The sequence below is a fragment of the Apodemus sylvaticus genome, chromosome 23, assembly GCF_947179515.1.
Source record: "Apodemus sylvaticus chromosome 23, mApoSyl1.1, whole genome shotgun sequence".
NCBI lineage: Eukaryota > Metazoa > Chordata > Mammalia > Rodentia > Muridae > Apodemus > Apodemus sylvaticus.
The window spans coordinates 26,021,589-26,043,768 of record NC_067494.1 but is presented as its reverse complement, the minus strand read 5'-3'; the positions used below and the strand labels follow the sequence as shown (position 1 = coordinate 26,043,768).

Here is a 22,180-nt window from a genome sequence, read left to right as displayed (position 1 = left end):
CAAGTCCAGCGATCTCAGCTGCATCTACTTCTCCACACTAAGGAGAGCAGATGTGGGTGGCCATTCTTAAGCTTCCCCCCACCCCACCCCTAAAGCAGCAGCTGGAGCTGCTCCACCTCCCTGGGGGCATCACATCTGTACTGGCTGAATACAGGGAACAGAGCCTCAGGATGGCTCGGGGCACAAGTCAGATGCCCTGTCCCTTGATGGTCCTCACTTAGTGACCCGCCAGCCTGTCTCCTCCTGCTTCAGTTTCTCCGGGCACTGCACGGAGACTCATTTGTTAGTGACTGCTTGGCCCAGTCCCACTTTTGCATGGCTTTCATTTCACAGAATATTTCCCTATCTTCTGACATCCTTTGGTTCTGGATTCAAAGGACAGGTGTGTGGATGAGCGACACATGGCATCTTATCTTTCCATCCACAAAACTGCTTGACATGAAGGTACTTGAAAATCTGGATCAGTGCTGGGGGGGGGGGCAGGAGACAGGGTCATCTAAAGTCCAGGATTTTCTGGAAACAACTCCTATTTTAGTTTCTCCAAACCAGCGAGGAAACTCTTAAGATATTTTCCCTTCCATTGTATTCACTATTTGACCAAGAATTTGGGAAGGAAGTAAAAGCCACTGGGTTGTGCTGTGAGACGGCACCAGGTCCTTGGACTGGCACAGGCAAGCCATGAGGCTGGCAAGCCTCTCCTGTAGAGAATCCCTAAGAAAGAGTAGAGTATCTGAAAGAGCAGGTTTTTTTTTTTTCTCTATGTAAACCCATCAAAACACACGGAACGAAATCATTGTTTAAACAAAGAAATGGATGATCATATGTAGTAATCATTCATGAAAAGCATTTTAGAAGTTGAGAAAAGAAAAACATACTCCCCAGCTATAATAAACTATTAAGAGCTTTTGATCTCACTTCCAGCATTTTTCTCTGCACCTGAATCTTAAATCTAGCACTGGGCCATATGCATTCAGGCTGTCTCCCCTTTGTCTGCTGGCCCTGGCGCAAACGATCTCTTGAGACCCACTTTGACTTTAAAAGCTTCAAGTCAGTGATCCACGAGTGCACGATGGTGCTCCTTCCTTAATAAGCAACATTTCATAAACAAATAAGATTATTCACATCGGAAGATACTCTGGGCTCTACAATGTTATTTTGTGTGAAGCTATTTGTGTGTGTGTGTGTGTGTGTGTGTGTGTGTGTGTGTAGAAAGTGACATTCTCTTTTGGTTATGAATTTGATGTGTGTTAACATGGTAAAACCATTAGAAAACAAATACTATCCAGAATATTCCAGTTACCCAAATCTTAACTACTGTTATTCTAAATACTAACACTAAGTAAAATATGACTTTTTACATAATTATTTCCTCTTACAGACTTTCCGTTTGTGTCAGAAAGGGAAGTGGATTCTGTCTGTCATGGTGGCATCTTTTGAGAACGTAATGATTCAACATAATGAACAGGCAGGCCATTGTTTAAGTAGGCTCAACATTTGGGTTTTAAGCAGAGGGCTGAGTGGAGCAAGAGAAGCATCAAGAATGCTAAGGAATGCAGGTAACAGCTTAGTCCTGAGGGTAAATTCTTGTCCCCACCCTTGGTGCAAGGCCCTAGCATGTGTTTCCATTCCGAAAGACTCTCTGGAAAGTCCTGGGAGTAACCAGGGGTATTACAGATCAACACAATTCATCAAAACACACACAACAGAAGAAACTCTGTGATGGGGGGGGGGGGTCAAAGCCATGTTTTCATGCTGTACTAAAAGTATTCATGATATTAATGCCAACATTTATCGCCAGGCTAGAATCCTCATTGATCGAACACAGTCTCAGGAGTTTGGATCCCTTCAGAGTTTCTTTAAATACATGTTGTTGTCTAGGCAAAACACTCTCCTATTTCAAAAATGCAAAAGTTTTGAAAGGGTCAGTGGCCAAACAATCTCTCTCCTGGGTCTGCCCCAGCTGCCAGCTCTCCTCCCCAGAGATAATTGGTGTTATTAGCCTCCTGGGTATCTTTGCAAAAGATCCCGAGACACAGGAGGTTACAAAGGGACACCTTCTGAGAGATGGCTGCATTGCTGTGTGGCCTAGTCTCTGGATAAGCAGGTGCTGAACAGGGAACAGAGCTGTCAAGGTATGGCGGCCTTCAGTCTCCACAGCCCTGGGAGGGTTGGGATCTGACAGGAAGGCTTATTTGATTCAAGAGATAAAGTCTGGTACTGACTAGGAGAAGGAATTACTGCCTTGTGCCTTGGCTGCATTCAAAAGGATCGGCAAGGATTGACAGAGTTTATGCCCTGACAGGAGGGTGACAATGCTTAAGTCTTTCACATGCCTGTTTACTTCTAAGTGAAATATATGGACATATTTTCAAATTATCTTGACCAGAAATAGTAGTGCTTCTCATGACTCTTTCCGCTTAAAAGAAATACTGACACCAATGTGAAGATCACAGCATGATTCTTTATATCTCAAAAGCCAAAATGACTTCCTTGCCGGGATGCTACTCTAAAGACGTCATATAAATTAATAAGAAAATGGCAATATACATTTTCTTTGTTGCCAAGTCTTAAAGCTACTTGAGCAAGGCATGTCTATTTTGGTGTTATGAATATTTAAGTTTTCCTTATCTGAAAGAGAGTGTTAATCAGTACATTTTTAAAAAGTCTTTTTAGGTTTATCCTCAACACAAGCTGTTACCATTTCAAAACTTAGTCAATATGCATCTATTAATATAAACAATGAAACGATCAACAAATTATCTAATAAAACACAAGTCTAGTCTTCATTTCTTCAGAGACATAAAGAAGTGACACTCGCATATCTCCCCGTGGCTACTGTTAGTGAATTTGCTTGGGGAACACAACAGAAAGTAGGCCTTTTAGTTTAACTGCTTCTCTGAGAATTATGACTTTTGCAAGTCACATGGCTTTCTGGCTTCTTTTCGGCTGTAATTTATTCTCACCTCTTGCTATCAAATGGAGATAAGGTTATCAGAGCTTATGATGTGGAGGAAGGCTATGCCGAAGGAAAAGGGACACGAATGACCAGGTGGCTGAGTGAAGGCACTACAGCTCAGGAGTCAAGGCTCATCCGCAGGAACATACGCCATTTCCCCAACATCCTGGAGCCCCCCGCCCCCCGCCAGTTCTGTGTTACCATCAATATCCTGTCTCCATTTTCTGATCAATTTCCCCCAAAGAAGTATGACTTCAAGTGTCACGTGTTAAGGGGCACGTTTCCTGGCCCCAGCTTTTCTCAGGAAAAGTCTAGACATTTATAGTCTGATCCAACTATATCTTTGAATCTGCCACCAGGACTCTATCTTACTAGTCAAAGCAAAAAGGGGCAGATGTGACGGAAGCAGGGGCATTCATTAGAGGATTCCCCCCTAAAGCACATTAGAAAATTAAATTGTGATGCAATACAGCTGCCATGGAATTTACCAGGTTGAGTATTTTCAATATGCAAAACTAAATCTCGTCTACCTACCTTGTAAACTGTCGACTCTCTTCATGAACTTCCATTTCTGTGCTCTTAAATTCATTTAGCTCTTTCCTTATCGCTGCCTAAAGAGGAGAAAATGGAGCAGAATTTAGGTAACGTATTTTCCCAACCTATGCAGTATCCACAAGGCAGATATTCTTCTACGATGTAATATTGTGGTGGAGAAAAAAAAAGATATCACTAATTTATATCAGATTTAGATTTAATAAATGAAGCATGTTACAGTCTGATCACCCCTAGTCTAAAGATTGGACATTAGAAAATCTTCAAAATCTGAGGCTTTCTGAGCCTCAGTGTGACCCAAGTGGAAAAGTTCCTCATGTGACAGTTGCAAAGAAAAGGTGTGGTAAAAACTCTTAAAATAACCTTCAAGATAGGTGTGTACAGTATGTATGAACGTGAATGAGTTCTTTATGCAGTGGTGGCGACCCAGACTGGGGCCTCATGCATTCCAGAAAAGCTCTCTTCCACCGAGTCAGACTCCCAGCCCCATAGATGAATTTTGTGTGTAGACACAGTCATCATCCCTGAGCTATCTCATCTCATTATGTCCTCGCAAATATCCCAAATTCTGGAAATTCTCCTAAACCAGAAACACCCTTGGTCATGCATTTCTGAGGAGGGCTATTCAGGTGAAGTCTTAGCTAGAGCTCAGACGGCCTCCCCAAGAGTGACCTTAGTTGGGGGGGGGGGGATGGCAGCAGGGTCCTCAATAGACTCATTGTTGAGTCTAGTCTGTGTGTCCTACAGAATGTCCTTCTACCCTCTGATGACCACAGCAGACGTGAGGCATGTGGGGTTTCCAGAGAATCCATATTCTGTCCCCAGGAAAGTTTTACATTGAAGCCTGCCCGCCCGCCCGCCTGCCCGCCCGCCCGCCCACAGCAACATAGCTTTGATTTGCTGCCACAGAGATGCTATTTATTTTTTCATGTTGAAAGTTTAGACAAACAGGGCTGAAAATTCAGCCCAGCATTTAAAGCCACTCAGAGAAAAAAAATCAAATGGAGGCCTTATTTAAAGAACATATAATCCTCGCCACATACAACAAGATACTTATGCATGCAGACTGGAAAGTGGAGACGCCCCTCCAATGCTAACTTTGGCTGTCTGTTACCAGACAGTGGCAGGATTATGCCTGGGTCTAGTTTTAATTTCTGTCTTATTTTTATTTCCTACTTTTTCTACAAAGGGTATTTCACTCATGTAAAAAGTACTAAAAAAAAAACAAACTCCACATCTTTATGAGCTCTATGCAGATTGCACTGTTCAGACAAAACACAGATTACTGTAAATATTTTTTTTTTTGTGAAGAATGTTTTCTGTCATATAAAAGGAAAAGTAGAAACGGAACATTCTTATGGCAACTATGCTAAAGGGGCTGACTCCAGTTAAACACAGAATGCAATGTAAACCACAGGAAGTCCTTTCCCAGAGAGATAGGGGAATCTACTTTGTGGTTGACAGTCAATGAACTTTGGACAAGGGAAAAGATAGAAGAAAGCCCGAGACCCCTTTGTGGCCCTCTCCCATCATTAACCATCAGTGCACAGTTTACAGGCTTCCCTTCCAAGTATATTTTAATGTGATAATTAAGCCCTGTTGTCACAGACTGTCTCCTTCCCCCAGATATATTCTGTTGGTCTGGAACTCTCTTTGGGGGATCCTGGGACAGTGAGCAGTAGTTCTAACCCTTATTACTAATTTTTGGAAGTACCAAAGCAAGCAGAGACCTATTTGTGGGCCAGAGTCCCCCGTGACACAGTAATTCAGTCATAACAATGTGGACACTTGGTTTTGGCCCTAGTAACAACTGTCCTGGGAGCCAGGAGCCAGGAGTCAGGAGTCAGGAGTCAGGAGCCAGGCATTTGCTCAAATGAAGTTTTAGAAAAAGTTCGTCCTTGAAAAGAAGTGTTTCGGTATAAATGGGGGTACAAAATTCCAACTCTGTGTTCATTTAAAAAATTCTTCTTTACACAAAAGCGTTTAGTGGGGGTCCCATGAAGGGCTGCATTTGGGCTCAGACCACATGGGTGCTGGTCTGAGTGTTCCGGGGTATGATGATAGGCAGTAGCTTCCTTCTCAAGCCACAGCTTTCCTTCCGCTGTAGTTCAGATGAGTGCCACCTCCCATCCATGTGGCCCATCCTTCAGGGAGGTATTATTCAGAGTGGCATGAACATTTAACAGGTAGGGTCTTATGGGGGCCATGTCTTTAGGTCATCGGGGGCACACCTCTAAAGAGATCACTGTACTACGCTCTATCTTCCCTTTGCTCCTTTGACTCATGATATAAGGGGCCCCAACCATATGGTATATCCACTAGAGACCCTAGCCCATGGTTACTTAAGACTTATATCAGGACTGCGAATCAAACTTTCTCAACTTATAAGTTAATTGCTTTATATATATATTACATATATATGTGTATTATATATATAAATATATATATATTACAATATATATATTACAGTGACCCCACCTAGAAAATAGTAATGAAAATTCATGATACAATTAAGAATAATAGCTCCAAGAGCATTTTTGAAATGTGCTGAATACTGTAGGACACCAAAGAAATATCATGAAGTTTTAAAACAATACATAATTTGGGCTGGTGACTGGCAGTTATTTGATTGTTTTTATAGAAAACTTGCTGGAATGCTAGAGGATACTGCTGAAGGAAAGGTGAATTTAAGCAAGACCAAGGGGCTTACTGGTGACAGAGAGCTAACTAGCAGTTGAAGAGTATGGTAACACCCAATAAAAATATCCAGAGGGAAACAGTTGGGATTTGGAGTTTATACGTCAAGACAACTACAACCTGTGCCACGCTGCATACAATACAACTGATAACTTCCAAGTGTCCATATCATGTCCACACTGCTTCCTTCGGAGACCCAGTTACACACTCGGGGGGGTTGGGGGGATAGGGGTGGGGGGTGGGGGGGGTGGGGGGCACAGCCCATTTCTCCTCTGCACTGCCCCTTCTCAAGATCTTCCTAAGATGAGGTACCCTGTTTACTCTGACAAAACCCTGCCACTACTCTGAACAGGTAAAACAGCAGAGTTGCTGCGTTTCTGTCCCCTGGACCAGGCTAGCGTGAGCTTGTGCCTGGCCCAACCTTTGCTTCTTGGAAACCAGCTGCCGTGTGAACCACACTTGAGTGCACGGAACAAGATGCCGTGTGTGAATCCCTAACACAAAGGAAGACTTCAGAGGATGTAAGTCCTCTGAATTTCCATCAGAGGCGTCATGCAGATTCCGTGCAGACGCCATGAAGACACCATGTAGACAGAAGTCAATGAGCAGGGGGACACAGATACATTCAGGAAGAAACTACTTTGGCAAGTGGGTTCTTGAGTCCCACGGCATCTCTCCAAATCCATGTGGGCCTGACACAAACCCCTGGGCTGGTGTGTTCAAGAACTCCTCCCTGCAGACTTGTAAGTGTTATATATGGCTGATTTATGACACTAGCTTCAGACTGTTTTGTTACATGACGGTTGATTACCTAAATGATATTCTGAGCTGAAACAGAAGTCCAGCTCTTGTGACCTATGGGATCCCAAACATGCACTGAATGATTAGGATGAAACTACCCATGATCCTTCACGTCCTACATACATCCAGTAAAGTGCTTCATTTCCATGTGTGTGCTGGTTTGTATTTAGAAGTCACAGGTTGGTAGTTATATGTAACAGCATAGCGACGAGTGTGCCACAGCAGGGGACACTCATTTGTCCGGTTATGGACGCAAGTGCTCACTGCCAAAATTTACTTGGTAAGGACTCACTTTTATTCTGTCAGTTACTACTTTGGAAGAAAGAAGATTTCCCAGGGGTTCAAAAGAGGAAAATTAAAACCTTTTGTATTAACAAGACACACAGGGTAGTAGGAACATCACTTTTGCTTTTTTTTAAAGATAAGGATAGATCTTAGGCCTAATAACTATGTGTCACTGGGTGGGGCTGACGTTGTTGAGAAATAGAGGAGATGGGCTGAGATGGTGGGACTGGAGCCACTGGTTCTGGGCTGGGCTACCTCAGGGGGACCATTCAACTGAAACTAATCTCTAAGAGAACGGAGGCAACAACCGCAAACAGCAGGGAGCCGCACCGAGGCCACATGCACAGTGGGGTTTGGCATCATGGAAATTAAACGCAGGGCACACAACCGAGCAAACCTAAGTTTAAGTGTGGCCAGCAAAGAGTAGCCACATGCTTTCCCTTGTCCAATCAGCCCTGGTCAGTTTGGGAGCACTTCTTGGCAACAAGCACCAGGCAGTTTGTTGAGAATACAGTTCTTGCGGCCTTCTGAAACGTTACAGTGTAGGTTGGAAGTGAAGAGTTAGTTAGAGTCTCCACTTGATAGCTTTTGTTTATTTCTCTGCTAAATGCAGCTATCAATGAGTGGCTTGCTTGCTGACCCATTAAGCTTGGTGTCACGGGGAGTGAAATGTGCCCCCCGAGCCAGCTAATGACATTCTCCAGAGGGGAAAATGTCACTCTTCCAAGGACCTAGCTAGTCGGTGCATTGCTGGAAAGGCGCTGTTCATTTCTGTGTCCCTGGTACTTAGACTATCACTGAGTTTTAATAGATGGGGCGGATCAATGTATCATTGGAAAAATAATCTGTTATTATTCTGGTTTACTAGAAGATTTTACATTGAAATTCTCATCGGTACTTTAAATTTCAATCCAGCTTCAGTAACTATGGAGTGAAACCGCTGATGGTTTCTGAACAATATTTGCATTTATTTTTCTTTAAAAAGTAATATAAGCTTTCAGTAATTTTTGCATGCCTTTAATCCCAGCACTTGGGAGGCAGAGGCAGGTGGATTTCTGAGTTCGAGGCCAGCCTGGTCTACAGAGCGAGTTCCAGGACTACACAGAGAAACCCTGTCTCAAAAACCAAAAAAAAAAAAAAAAAAAAAAAAAAAAAGGGCATAGAAATCAATACTTAAAGATTTTAAGCTAATTTTAAGCTACATTTATTTATTTTTATGTATGCGAGTCTAGCTGTGTGTACACGCATAGGATGCTGCCCGTGTCATGGCCGGCATGTGGAAGTCAGAGGAAAACTCCCTTCTACTGTGTGCATCCTGGGGCCACACTCTGCTGTCAGGCTTGGTGGCAAATGGTTGTAACCACTGTGCTGTCTCACTGGCCTCATAACCTAATTCTTAACACAATAGTTAAGTCATACTTCATGAATTTTATACCAATTAACTTAAGAAAGCAAATACATTATTTAGAATCTGACCAAGAGGTGCCATGAACTATCTTTAAGGTAAAAGCAACAACAAAAAAAGGGTTTTTTTTTTTTTTGGGTGTAATGACAATTTGCATGCCATTTTCATCCGCAAATAACATGATTTTAGCATGTGGGCTGCATTTCTTTATACACACTTGTGTGTGTGTGTCTGCACCTGCTTGTGTGTCCTCATTGGGCATGTACAGAAGCCTAAAGCTGACATTAGGAGGTCTTCCTCAATCACCTGCCACATTATTTCTTGGGACAGGATATCTCAATGAACCTGGAGCCCCTGTTTCAGTCAGACTGTCTCCTTAGCGTCTCGGGGATCCATCTGTCTGTCCCTGACCCTTGGTGCTGGGGTTATGAATACGTACAAGCACACTCAGCTCTCTTACACAGGGTTCTAGGATCCAGACTGCAGTTTTTATGCTTGCTGGGCAGTACTTTACTTATGAAGACAGCTACCTAGCCCCCGTATACACAGATTTTTACAGTTGTGGGAAATGACTTAATTTCTCTCAGTGTTACACAGAAAATAGTATTTTTTTTTAACATTCATAAAAATGCCATGCCTTGGTATGAATTATCATTGTTGATTTTTCCTATTTGGGATTGTGGATAGTCAGCTATTTGGCAACAAACACACACTACTTGCATGCACAAAACACACTGCATGTAAACATATCATTTGCAAGTATAAAACACACTAAACACAAACCTGTTCAATTTTTGCATTTTTCTGTTGTCTCATTTCTACCTTGAAAAGTATACCTTTTTTTTTTGGCTAAAATTCTTACTTTTGGAAAACACAGAATTTTGTCTAAAATTCTTACTTTTCCCTAGAGAACACAGGCACAATAATAACACAGCTCTAAAAATGTTGCCTTTTAGACCTTAACACGTCTCAGGATAAATATGTGAGATTTCTGAGGGAGAGAGCCTGCCCTGTAAGTTGGGAGGGACTCTGGCTCTGCCCTGGATCTTGGGCACTAGGATCAAAGGAGATGTGAGAATTCTACTTCTTCAGAGTTTTCCAGAACAGAAGCCATACTTGCAGAAGAAAACCTGACCAAGCCCAACACCCTGTGGTTAACAAGCCCGAGACAGAAAACTGTCTTCTTACTACTCTCAGTTCAAATGATCTTGAAAAGAAAACTCTCTGCCCGCTATAGTTGGAGATGGACAAGTTTGGCTTCTTACAGCAGGGCAAAGAGTTAAGTGAGGGCTGCTCTGGGAATGGCAAATTGAGTTTACACAGAAGGGTGGCTAGTCATTCAGAAGGTCACTCTTGTGCTTTCCACAGGCTATGGATGTCACAATGTACGTGGCCTGTCTAAAGGTTAGCATTCGGATAATCAGGCGGCTGCTAATAGGTGTGGCAAACTGTGCTTTTCTAAGATGGCCAAGATAACACCTTCAGTCCAAACAACCTGACCTCACTGCTCCCCTACCAAGAGGTGGAGTTACTTATCCCGTGGTTCTCGACTGGTCTTATGACTCTGTCTGGAACTAATGGAATGAGGTGAACATGCAGCCGAGTGACTTCTACAGCTGACTGGTAAAGGCCAGGTAGCTTCTCCTGGGCTCTCTTGGGATAGACACCAGCTCTGAGGGAAGAGGCTTGGTGACTCACAATGAAGAGGTAGCTCTGTGGGCAGCCCAACTGAGTTCCACATCCAAGCCAGGGCAACCAAGACACTGAACATGCTGGAGAGACAATCCAGGATCTCTCGGGGTAGCCTGGTCCCCAGGGGGATAACACTGAGTGACCTTGGCCAACCTCATGCAAAGCAGAGTTGTCCAAATGACGCCTGACTATATTCCAACCTATGGAATCTATACGACACAACAAAATCGTTTCTGTTCTCCTTCATCACTGAGCTTAGGGGTGGCTTGGTGCATGGGGACAGTGGCTGTGGCCGTGTTAACTAGAAGCCATGGAAAGAGGAAGGGCAGTAAAAGGCCACAGCTGACAGGAGGGTAACTGGAGCAAACGGACTTCTTGTACTAGGATTGAGTAGGGACTGGTTATACAGCAACTGAGGACCAGCTTTTTCTGAGACCCAGTTGAAAGAACTGAACTATTACCCTCCAGGACATAAAGTGTGCAGGTGTGCAGAGAGAGAGACAGGTGCTCGGCTGGGTAGGAGGAACATGCAGGTTTGGGAAGCACAAAAGGCCACTCTGGGAGTCTTGCCTTGTCTGCAGGTGTCAACCTGGCCCAGGGCTTGTCAGCTCGGCGGTCATAGTCCGGGGAATCTGTCACTTCTACATACTCATTAAACCGCAGGATCCTTCGGGCTTGTAACTCGGCCACGGTAGGTCTTAGGCTGAGCTGCAGGAGGATAGGGGTGGGGTTGGGGGAGACGGAGATCAGTTACATGGTCTTTACAGCCTCTAGGTGGCAAGTTTTCTGTCTGGAACACTTCAAAGTTAAGGTCACTTTCAGGTATTAAAAGGGAAGCAACAGCATCTTGGGAATTTGCAATGAGACCCAGAAAGCGATGTGCCCTCATTTTCCAGACTAGAAAATTATCAGTGCTAGCTAGCTAGGTCAGCCTTTGGCAACTGCCTGCATCCTTCGATTCCCTACGACACATCTGGTGCTGAGATTAGGGCTTGCCCATCATCCCTGACAGACCCGGTGATACAGAGTGACAATGGCTCACCAGTAACAGCTCTAGGATCACCCTGGTGACATTTGACAGATTAAGACAAAAGCTATGGGCCTCCCAGAGAATGGAAATGAGTCTCTGCTCTGGGCACATGAGAAATGCAGTGCTTCTCTGTAGCGGTGGCCTAGAGAAAGGTGTAGCTACAGCAAGGAAGGCCCCCTGGGGAGACAGGCCGAAGGGCCAGTGAGAACAGTCCTTTCTGCAAGCTTTCTGACTCATCTACTCTTGGGGCTTCCATCTTGAGTTCTCTGCGCCATCCAAACGCATCATTACCTGTGATCTGAGGTGTCTTCCCTTTTCTCTCTTTCCCCTTTCACAAAGACCGAGCATAAGACTGGAATAATTCTGACACTTGAAAGGAACCTAGACCTACACTGGGATACTTTTGCTGTGAACTCTCCAGCCAGCGCTCACCCATGGGAGTCAGGACACACAATCAACTGTGGTGTCACCCTGCCCTTCTCCAGGTGTGGAAGGCACGGCTGGGAAACCCTTAGAAGGATTTATAATGGAATAGAAATTCTGATAGCACTTAAGTTCTCTAAAGGCTGTTATTTTTAGCACAGGGGAGAAAAAAAGTGCCACGGTTCTGGGATCAGGTTTGTATCTCTATAAAGAAGTGGGGGAGACTGCCTGGGTTCCAGTGATAAGCCATTTGTCGATTTCGGTGACACTGTGGCCAGATTCGCTCAATAAATGACTCACCCAGGTCTGCTACAGGACAGTGACAAATTGTTAGTAGTCACAAAATACGTATTTAGTCTTTCCAAGGCTGAATGGAAAGTGGGAGCACTTGAAAATCCAATTAGAGACATAAAAATATATGAAAATGTTAACATTGGCTCCCTAAATGGAAGATTTGTGTGTGACACTCTCTTTTTCTGACCCCTTTGGAATTTAAACTTTTTTCACTTAAAATACACATATTCACAGTCAGGAAATGCGATGTACAGACTTCGTTAATTTTTCAAAACGAACCTAGCATGCAAAGAGAAAAATAACGGATCTACGTGCTGATTTGAATGACCTGAATCCGGTGGAGTCCTAGGAACCTAAACATCCCCCCGCCCCACTCAGGCGTTCAGAGTGGCTTTGCATCTAATAAAAATAAACCATCTCCCAGAAAACGCATGCGCGTTAGCAGCCATGACGTCATCACCTTACGGCTGAGCCTCCGCTTGAGTTCCATTTTCGCTTCCTGCTCCTCTTCTTCGTTCTTTTCTGTTTATGGGGGGTGGGGGGCATAAGGACAGTTACCAGAGACAATCATATAATCAGAGGAGTCCACCGGGAGCAATTACCCAGCTCCAGCATACGTGATAAAGCAAGCCATCACCTTAGAAATGTATCCAAAGAGTCTTCAGAAGGAGTGCTCATATGCAAGTTATACGTGTGCATGTATGTAATGGCATCTTCCTTCCTAATGGAACTAGTGAACTTTCTTCACTGATTTTAAACCGTTTGTACCTCCAGATTTCTTGTTCTATGTCTATCCTATTGCTGACCACCTCAGGGCTTTAGAAATACAATCTACCAGAATTCAGATAAAAATTTACTCTCTGGATCTGTCCTTCATGGGAAAAATCCAGGACACACTAAAAAGAACAAATTAGAACCATCCAGTGCACGTCTGAGCTGCTGACTTCCATTCAAACCCAACCAAAATATTTGGTTTGTCTTCCTATGTTTCCATAGAAGCATAATGTAAGTTTTCCTCGGGACTTGGCTCTCAGGCCAACACTCTGAATGGGGTTATGTTGTACTCTGGGTGGGAATTATTTATTTTCTTGTGACCAACTTTCCAAAGTCATCTTTTTCTCTAGAGCTTCATCAAGTAGTGCAATTCCACACAGTCCAAACAGACGGGATCCCAAAAAGAAAGTTAAGAATTTTAAAAAGAAATAAACAGTTTTCAGGATTTAAGGTATGCATGTTTGAAGGGCTTCTGGCTGTGGCTTCTGGTGTCTCATCTGTGTCAAGCAGTGATTTTACTTCACGGTAAAACATATGCCAAGGCTTCTAATGAAGAAAGACTGCACTATAGAAGGGATCAACTAAAAGCTTCAGGAAAATTCTCTTCTATGTAAAAGCTTTATTTAACATACTATGAGTGCATGCATGCATGCATGCATGTGTGTGGTGTAGTGTATGGTGTGTGTGTGTGTGTGTGGTGTGTGTGTGGTGTATGTGGTGTGTGTGGTGTGTGTGGTGTGTGTGGGGTGTGTGGGCTATGTGGGATGTGTGGTGTGTATCTCTCTGTGTGTGTCTCTGTGTATGTCTCTCTGTGTGTGTGTCTGTGTGTGGGGGGTGTGTGTGGGGTATGTGGGATGTGTGGTTTGTAGTATGGTATGTGTGTATCTCTCTCTCTCTCTCTGTGTGTGTGTGTGTGTGTGCATGTGTGTGTGTGTGTGTGTGTGTGGTGTATGTGGTGTGTGTATATGTGTGGTGTATGTGGTATGTGTGGTGGTGTGTGTGTGTGTGTGTACAGGTCAGAGGACCTTGAATGTCATCATTTGCTACTGTCTACCTTGGTTTTTAAGACAGTCTTTCTCACAGAACCCCGAGGCTCACTGATGAGGCTGGGGTGTGTGGGCAGGAAGCCCCAGGAATGTATGTGTCCCTGCCTCACCAGCACTGAAATGGTAAACACATCCCATCCAGCTTTTTAAGTGGGTGCTGGCAACAGAACTCAGGTCTTCATGCTTGCACCACAAACACTGCACTGATTAAGCAGTTTTCACAACCCTAAAATGTATTTATTATAAAAACTCAAATGGATTTTTCACCACTAAGGTTGGTGTCATGAGTAAAAAGTTAGTACTGAATATGATCAGGAGCTGTGGGTTTTTACCCACATTTTCTATATATTTTTTTTCTTCTCTGGACATAGTGAACTTTCTGTATCCTTCTGAAATACATCTTTTAATTTACAAGGAAGAAGATGATTTATGTGACAATATACAGCAATACCAACAGAAATCACCCTTCAGGCCAGAGACACTTCAAGTTCCTTCATCACATTAATTTGATTCTACATCTGATTTCTTGTGAATGAACTGTAAGCTTTGCTGATTGCTTCACAAAAACAAATGTCTCTACATCCTTAAAATGTACACGAGGGGTCAATGACTTAATGTGAATTTAATGAAGCTTGTGAATTGTATATTATATACATATTAGACAAATTCCAAACTTCTTGTTAGTGTTATTAAATCCAGAGCTTTACAGGGCAAGAACCGTATTAAAAAGAAAAGTATAACCCTGAAATATAATTTTAGTCACGTCTTCTCACATGCCTACCGTGTTTCATTTCTTTTTTGTAAAAGCTACTCCTGTAAGAAATTAAATTTATTCACTTTATTTTAGGAGTGTTTTGCCTACATTTTGTGTTTGTGTGCCATGTGTGGGTTTGGTGTTTTCTAAGGCCTAAAGAGGGCATTGAATGTTGTGGGTCTGAAGTCGAAGATGACTGTGTGCTGCCATGGGAAAGATGGGAATTGAACCTGGCTCTTCCGCAAGAGCACCAGGCGCTCTCTCAATGGCTAAACCATCTCTCCAGGGCCCCACTTCCCTGCTTCATCTCTTAAAGGCATTTTTTTAAACACCCACCCACCTCCCACCCACCCACCCACCCCCACCCACCCCCACCCACCCACCCACCCTCCCACACACAAAATTCCAAAGGTTTTCATTCCTTATGTAAAATGTCATTTCTTTGAAGGGAATATTAGTTTTACCATTTAAGGATGTCGTACAGCAAGGTGACAGCCAGTGACGTCTAAGAAGGGAAGAGCTGATTGCAGTTAGGCAACTTAAGTCAACAGTGTTTTACGATCTGGGAATTCTTCCCTGACACCAGGAACTGGCTTTTAATCTTTTTTCCCCATGTTTGATGAGATACTTCTAAAGTGGGTGAAGGATGTGGCCCAGGAGTCTTTGCAGAGCGGTACAGGACTAAGGGTGTGGCTTGAAGTTGGTACTTAAATATTCAGTGAGGTGTCCATCATTTCCTTTATCTGTTGCTTAATTAGCGGACTAACTGTATGGCATGATGTAAACTGTTGGGGGCATTGGGATGGATTGAAGGGTCTCCACGGAGGAAGTGACAGAGCTCTTGGCCAGTGGCTTGCATCAGGGTGGAGGGGTGATACCTCAGATAGCCACAGGGAAGCCTGTGAAAAACACTTCATCAATACACAGGCTTCAAAGGTGGAGGGCACAGAGGGAGCTTCCTGGCTCACTGGTGCGGATTAGCTAAGAGTAGAGGGAAAGGAGGAGCCACACTAACAGTGGGGTAGCACTGCTCTGCTGAACCACTGACTGGGATGAAACCTACTGGGCTGCCCCACGTGTTGTCTGTGCTTCTGTTTATTGTTTTGCTGCTTGGTGTGTTCCTTCCACGTGGGTGGCTTTTTGTTGTGTCTTCTTTTGTTTAACTGAAAATTTTTATTTATTTATTGTGTGTTTATGTTCACAAGCACACCACCACAGCACACATGGGGAGGTCAGAGGAAAACTTGTGGCAGTAGATTGGGTGGGTCCTGGGGATTGTATTCAAGTCGTCAGATTTGGTGGCAGTGCCCTGACCTGCTGGACCATCTTACTGACACTACATAGGTATTTTAGACAGTTGAAAATATATTTATCAACTTTTGAAATATATATATAATATATATGTGATATATAATATGATATATATTATATATATCATCTATAACATATATTTAGGTATTTTTAACAAATGAAAATACATTTATAAACTTTTGAAATGTATGTATATATATATTTATTAACACACATATATTAATATATATGTTAAAAACCTAAATCAATGGGTATATGAAGAATAAAGATGTCAACAGTATAGATGGAAGACATGTGGTCAGTTGACCTCTGTAAAATTTCATGGTTTTTTTTTTTTTTTTGGTAGGTGTAAAAAATGTCACAGTTAATTGTCAAAGGAAAAGATTCAGAACTCAGTGCCCTGGGTTATTTTTTTTTCCTCTGTGGAGAATACATTTGAAATGACACTGTCAACCGAACATGAGCGCACAATGCCTTCTGCCTCAGGTCCTGCATGGAAAAGCACATAGCACTTTTCCTGATCAGTCAGAGTTGACTTCTCTGGTTGGCAGACATAAGGGACGTGCTACTAAGACATCGGGTTTGTCCCATGTCCTTACAGAGTGGCTATTGGTATTTACTGTCACCCCAGCCATGGTCATGAGAGTGACGGGCCAGGATTAAAGAACCATTGACTACCTTGTGCTCTGAATAACCTTTTCAGCCCCTGACCGATGATCTTAAAAACCATATCGAATCACAGGGTTTTCTGGTGTCTACGTTTAGACATCCTTGCTACTTTTGAGCAGAAACTGGGGATGAATATCTAGCATAGAGAGGGAACTGCAGAAGAGTGCAGAGGCGAGGGGTTGGATGAAGTGCCTGTGGGCTCAGCTCAGTGGAAAGAGCCTCCCTAGGTCTGCTTGCTGCCCTTGGCCTGCGTCAGGGCATCGGGAGCCAGTTATCTGCTTCTCCAGACTGGAAATGGACCTCCCGTCTCCAGAATCAACACGAACTTAGAAGGAAGTAAAACAGTACTAGAGTCAAGACGAAGTTGACTTTGGTCCTTCCATCTTTCCCGAACCTCCAGGAAAACAGAGGGTATGAGAGCCAACACGGCATTTAAGATCAACATGCAATAAATTTCCAGATCCATGAAAGAGTGTCTCAAATAACTAAACTCTGCTGTGGCTTGGCACATCCGTCCCCAAGGACAGAATTACCCAGAATTTGCAAGGCCCTCTTTTCAAAGTATCTCATCAGACATCCAGTAAGACATACCCTTTGTACACACAGGAGCTCACAGTCCACCTTTGAGCTTAAAGTTTAACTTAGTGACTATGTCCCAGGAACTCGTCAGGGAAAACATTGACACTTATGGGATTTGTTTTTCCTGTCAACATGAGATTTGCTAAAGTTAAAAAACACACCCTTTTTTTGTAGCCACAACCATTTTGTCTTTCAGACGGGCATTTCTGCACATTAGCAGGCACTTTGGTGGGATCTACTCCAACTGTGCTCACGAATAACCGGAAAAGGCACAGCAGGAGATGCCACACAGAATAGGTGGTTGGTCCTTCTTGTACTGGTTAAATGTTCATCGTTGGGCTGTTTCAGTTATGGCAACAGTCCTATAAATATACTACAAAAATCTTTCTTTCCTTTAGAGAAGAAAGGAGCTCATACTAGAGTGTGGGGTCATCCAGCAGGCTGACTGTACTCTGCCAGTTTGGTTGAAAAGGATGTTCTCATGCCAGTGACTTACTGCTATTAGAGTGCTGCCGGGGGTTCTGAGCATTCCTGTCCTTTGAGATTTCACAAAATAAAAGGCTCTCTTGGAGCTAGGTTAACATCTAGACGTTCCGCTAGACTCTGCCTTTAAACTCACCGAAGTTAGTGGCCATCCTGCTAGAACAGCAGGGTAGACTGTGTTTCTGGTGGGATCTCCCACACTTAGCTACCAGCAGTCAGAATGGAAAAACAGAGTCGGGGAAATGAATGGAGAACTCTTTAGGTTCCAAGAAACCACAAAGAATTCAAGAAAGAAGAGGAGGTATCACAACAGAGGAAAATGAAATGCCTTGCAAAACCCCTCTCGCCATAATTTTAAATTGGGACATTTGCTTAACCTAGCAACAAACTGTATTATTCATAACAATATAGGGTTGTTTGATTGATTTCCTTGTGGATTCCTCCTCTGGCAGTTATTTGAGTAGACTACAGCATTTGCTTTAATATTTGAGCAAAAGAACACATGGGATACATTTCTTTCTCAAACATAATTACTATGGGTAGGGTCCCCTTTAGGGGACACCAGGCTTAAAGCCATAAAAATGAAATATGAAAACCAAGAAATTATTTGTTAGATATGTAAGCATCTATGTCACATCTAACGTATGTGACACACACACACACACACACACACACACACACACACACACACACACACACACACACACGCCAGTTCAGGCAGCTGTGAGTCATGCCTGCCTCCTGTTGGACGGGCTGTCTCTGAGGAACCTTGTTATTGATCACCCGAGGGAGGGGGGGTCACAGTGCAGCATCATGTACTCACGTTTTAGGATGTTTCTTTGCTCCAATTCTTCTGTTGTTGGCCTCTGGCTGAGTCTCCTACAAGGACAAAATGAAGAAGATACACTACAGGTTACAAAATGAATACCTACCTCCCTGCCCACCCCCGAGTTACAAATGAGGCCCTTTGAGTGGAAGATAAAACAAAACCGCGAAGCTAGACTTTGTCATGTCTTGAGAAATAAACCTAGAAATTTAAGCCTGCAAACTAAATCTCTCCCTTCAATCTGTTCAGATGCTACCGAGAGCAGCCTAGACTTCCAAATATCTCCCTTTTACTCATCCTTGAAAGGTTGATTTTGGTTGGGCACATGGCTATAGATCATGGCTTCCCCATGTGTGGGATGGGACTGATTTCTTGGGATGGGACATGAGCAGAGTGAGGTTTTCACGTTGTTTGCCCCCCTCGACATAGATGAGTGTGTGGCCCCTGCTTTCCGCACCCCTCGTGCACAGGCTACACTTGAACATGATGTTATGAGCCAGCTTTGATCTTGCAGATAAGATTACCCCGGGGCATAAGAAATTAAGGAAGCAGAAGGAGTCTGGCTGTTAGGCCTCTGAGAAGAGAGAAGGAGAAACTCCTTCATGCTGGGTGGCCTAGCTTCCTCTAGACTGCCCAGTAAGAAAGAAATCTACATTGCTTGAACTCCAGGACCCCTGGCGTGTTCCAGCAGCTCAACTGATAGTGTACTTAATTAACGGACAGTGCACTGGTGCCTCAAATCAGCTGCTGTTGCAAAGTTCACGCCAATGTTACGAGTTGCTCCATCTATGCTGCTCAGGGTCTGAAGGGAGATCCTGTGTCAGGCCCTGCAAGTTATCTTAAGCTATGTGGCTCCTGCTTCCCTGCTGCTGAGATAAAGCCAGGCTCATCCAGGATTAGTAGCTAACTGCTTTACATGAGAGCAGAAACTCCTAGAAACTCCTTATAACTTTGTTCTTGGTCTTGTTTACATGATTAATTTCTTGTTAATCGGAGTGAAAGATTTCCTTGGAATGTATGCTGAGTCTGTGTAAATTATGATGAATATACACACACAAGGGCAGGCCACTGACTTTTATTTTCTAGACCTACCAAATGCTCGATGGTATGTCAAATTATTCAGAGCTTGCCTGGATTTTCCTTGAAGCTAGATCTCCATTGGGACTACTTTGAAATGAAAATGAGTTAAAGAGTCCACAAAAGGACCCAGTGGGCAACTGTAGTGGGGTAGCTGGGGTCTATGCCCTGACTCTGCTGTGTGCTATGAAGGTACATTGCCAGTGTACTGGAGTCTGTCATGCCCAGGTGTGCTAGCTCTCCCCTCTCCTGTCTTCACCAACCAAAGGGCATACACGGATGGACTGAGGCTGCCCAGCACATACATAGCACAAGTGCAGCTCAGTCTCCATACGGGTCCCCCAACAACTGGAGCAGGGGCTCTCCCTAAAGCTGTTGCTTGCCTGTGCCTAGCCCTGCAGATACTCGATGTACTGAGGGGGTGCGGGGGGTCAGGGAGGTGTTCCCAGAGCGTGCCAACTCTCTCAGAGTAGAAGGAGGCATGGGGGAGGAACTCTGTGAGGGGAAACAAGGAGGGGGGGACAGCGATCGAGACATAAAACTGATAAATAAATATATTAATGAAGGGAGAAAGAAAGAATGATCACCTAGGTTTTCCAATATGTGAATGACTGAGGGATGATTTGTGATATCTAATATGTTCATAGCAAATTTAATCAAAGTAAAATGTAAAAGAACTTTAATAATTCTACAGTTGATTGAAACAGGACCTTGAAGGTTGACTTGCCCTAAGAATGGAAGACTCTGAGTTTTTTATCTACACGCGAGAGTATGTAACAGACTTGGCTGTTTGAAACACAGATAACCATGAGAATAGCCACATCTACCTTTTGTTCCTACTCTCAAAGTTTCTGGGACTGTGTTGATGCTTCCTGTGTCTGGACTCCTTAAAACAATTCAGCAAGGCAGCTGCCAGCTCCCAACTTGAAAATGAAGAAAGAAATGAACAAACTTGCTTACACTAAAACATGAGCAAATGCTGAAGTCAGGTTCCGCTCATACCTTTATTTGACTCAGGCGTGTTGTCTAAGTTTTAGTTGTGGGTAAAATCCTGAGCAGGACGGCTAAGATGTGCCGTGTTCACTGAAAAGCAATTCTTTAACATTTATATACTGTTAAGAATAAACCTTGCTACATTACAAAATTAAAGCTACAGATCATGTGTGTACAACGATATTAAGTATTTGGTAGGCCTCTCTGGGATTCTAAAAAAAGATACAGGTGGTATCCACAATGGATGGTTAGAGCTGGTCTCCATCTTTTCTGATCTATGCCCACACTTCACTTCCTGTGCTTCCCAAGAAAGTCTGGGCACCATCTCCAAGGAATCCTTGATGACAGACAGAAGACTGATGCCCCACACTGCTGTTTTTGATTTTTGGGTTTTTTTCTTTGTTTGTTTGTTTTTATTTTTAGTTTGTCCTTTAACCTCTTTCTATATTAGTGCCCCGGTCTTGTCCACTTGGTTTGTTTTAATTTGTCACTGTCATCAGTCTCATCATACATATCTTTATAAGACACTCTTTAAAGAATTATTGTAGATCCTCTCCTTATATATGCCTCCAAGATGGAACTGTTATGCAAAGAAATAGCTTTATTATATATAGTGCTAAACTGCTTCAAAAATAATCAATCAAGAACAATGTATGCTGATTTTCGGTAAACTCAGGTTTAATTTTTAGTTGTGCTCTGCTAGTTTAATAAGTGTAAGCAATTTGAGTTAAAAGTAAATATGTGACTTTACTGGCTCCTTGATGTGGTCCAGGTAGTAAAAGCTTTAAATATTAGAACTCTGTTTTATGAGTGACATCAAACATTGGGAATCTTGTATCTTGTTGTAGATATATTTCTGCCAGTAGTTTTTTTTTCCAGTTCTAAAGAAGACCACATCCCATTAATTAATAAATTAATTATTTCATGTATGCATTCACACATTCATTAATTCATTTGTACTTATGATCCAATCTAGGGTCTTACATCTGCTAAGCTTTGTACATAACTGCTGGGCTCCACCCTAGTGCAGACTTGCTGACAGCGACTACCCCTCTCTCACTATTAGGCATATCACAACCTCAAACATCTTCAAAATGTCCTTCATTACATCTCAGTGGATGATCTTTGGCCTTCCTTTAGCTCACTTGTAATCCTTTTCATAAAATCAAAGCCCCCATCAAATGCTGTGATCCTATCCAATGCATCTTCTTTCCTTCAAAGTTCACGATAGCGGCACGGCTGATCAACCTGTCTGATGAATTTTTCTCACTGCTAAAATGCTTGCTGTCTAAGTTCATTCCTCCCACTGTGGTTGTCTGCACAGGTGGAGTTTTGAGCCTCAGGTTAAAGCAACAGTTGGTTATTTAAAATGGCTTTTGAGAGTACAGTGAGTGCCATCTCCCCATTTGCTATTTTCCCTTCTTCCATGCCAGAGACAGTATTACTGTGATGCTGATGTTGACTGTCTAACCTTAGACTTTTTTTTTGAACTTGCAGAAGTTATTATGTAGCAGTTTCTTACTTTTTCAGGCA

At 43.1% G+C, this 22,180-nt stretch overlaps 1 protein-coding gene across 6 annotated transcripts in view; it reads right to left on the bottom strand.

Moving 5' to 3' along the window:
- Phactr2 (phosphatase and actin regulator 2) overlaps positions 1-22,180 on the bottom strand; it is a 255,526-nt gene that overhangs the window by 4,306 nt on the left and 229,040 nt on the right. For 3 of the 6 annotated variants that reach the window (XM_052169355.1, XM_052169352.1, XM_052169356.1), the window contains 5 exons: positions 20,482-20,577; positions 18,575-18,630; positions 12,596-12,657; positions 10,959-11,096; positions 3,491-3,567 (listed from right to left, as the gene is read on the bottom strand). In XM_052169355.1, coding sequence (XP_052025315.1) covers positions 3,491-3,567; positions 10,959-11,096; positions 12,596-12,657; positions 18,575-18,630; positions 20,482-20,577 — 429 coding nt within the window. The remainder of the gene's footprint in view (positions 1-3,490; positions 3,568-10,958; positions 11,097-12,595; positions 12,658-18,574; positions 18,631-20,481; positions 20,578-22,180) is intronic. The other 3 variants (XM_052169358.1, XM_052169354.1, XM_052169357.1) reach the window with 1 other exon arrangement.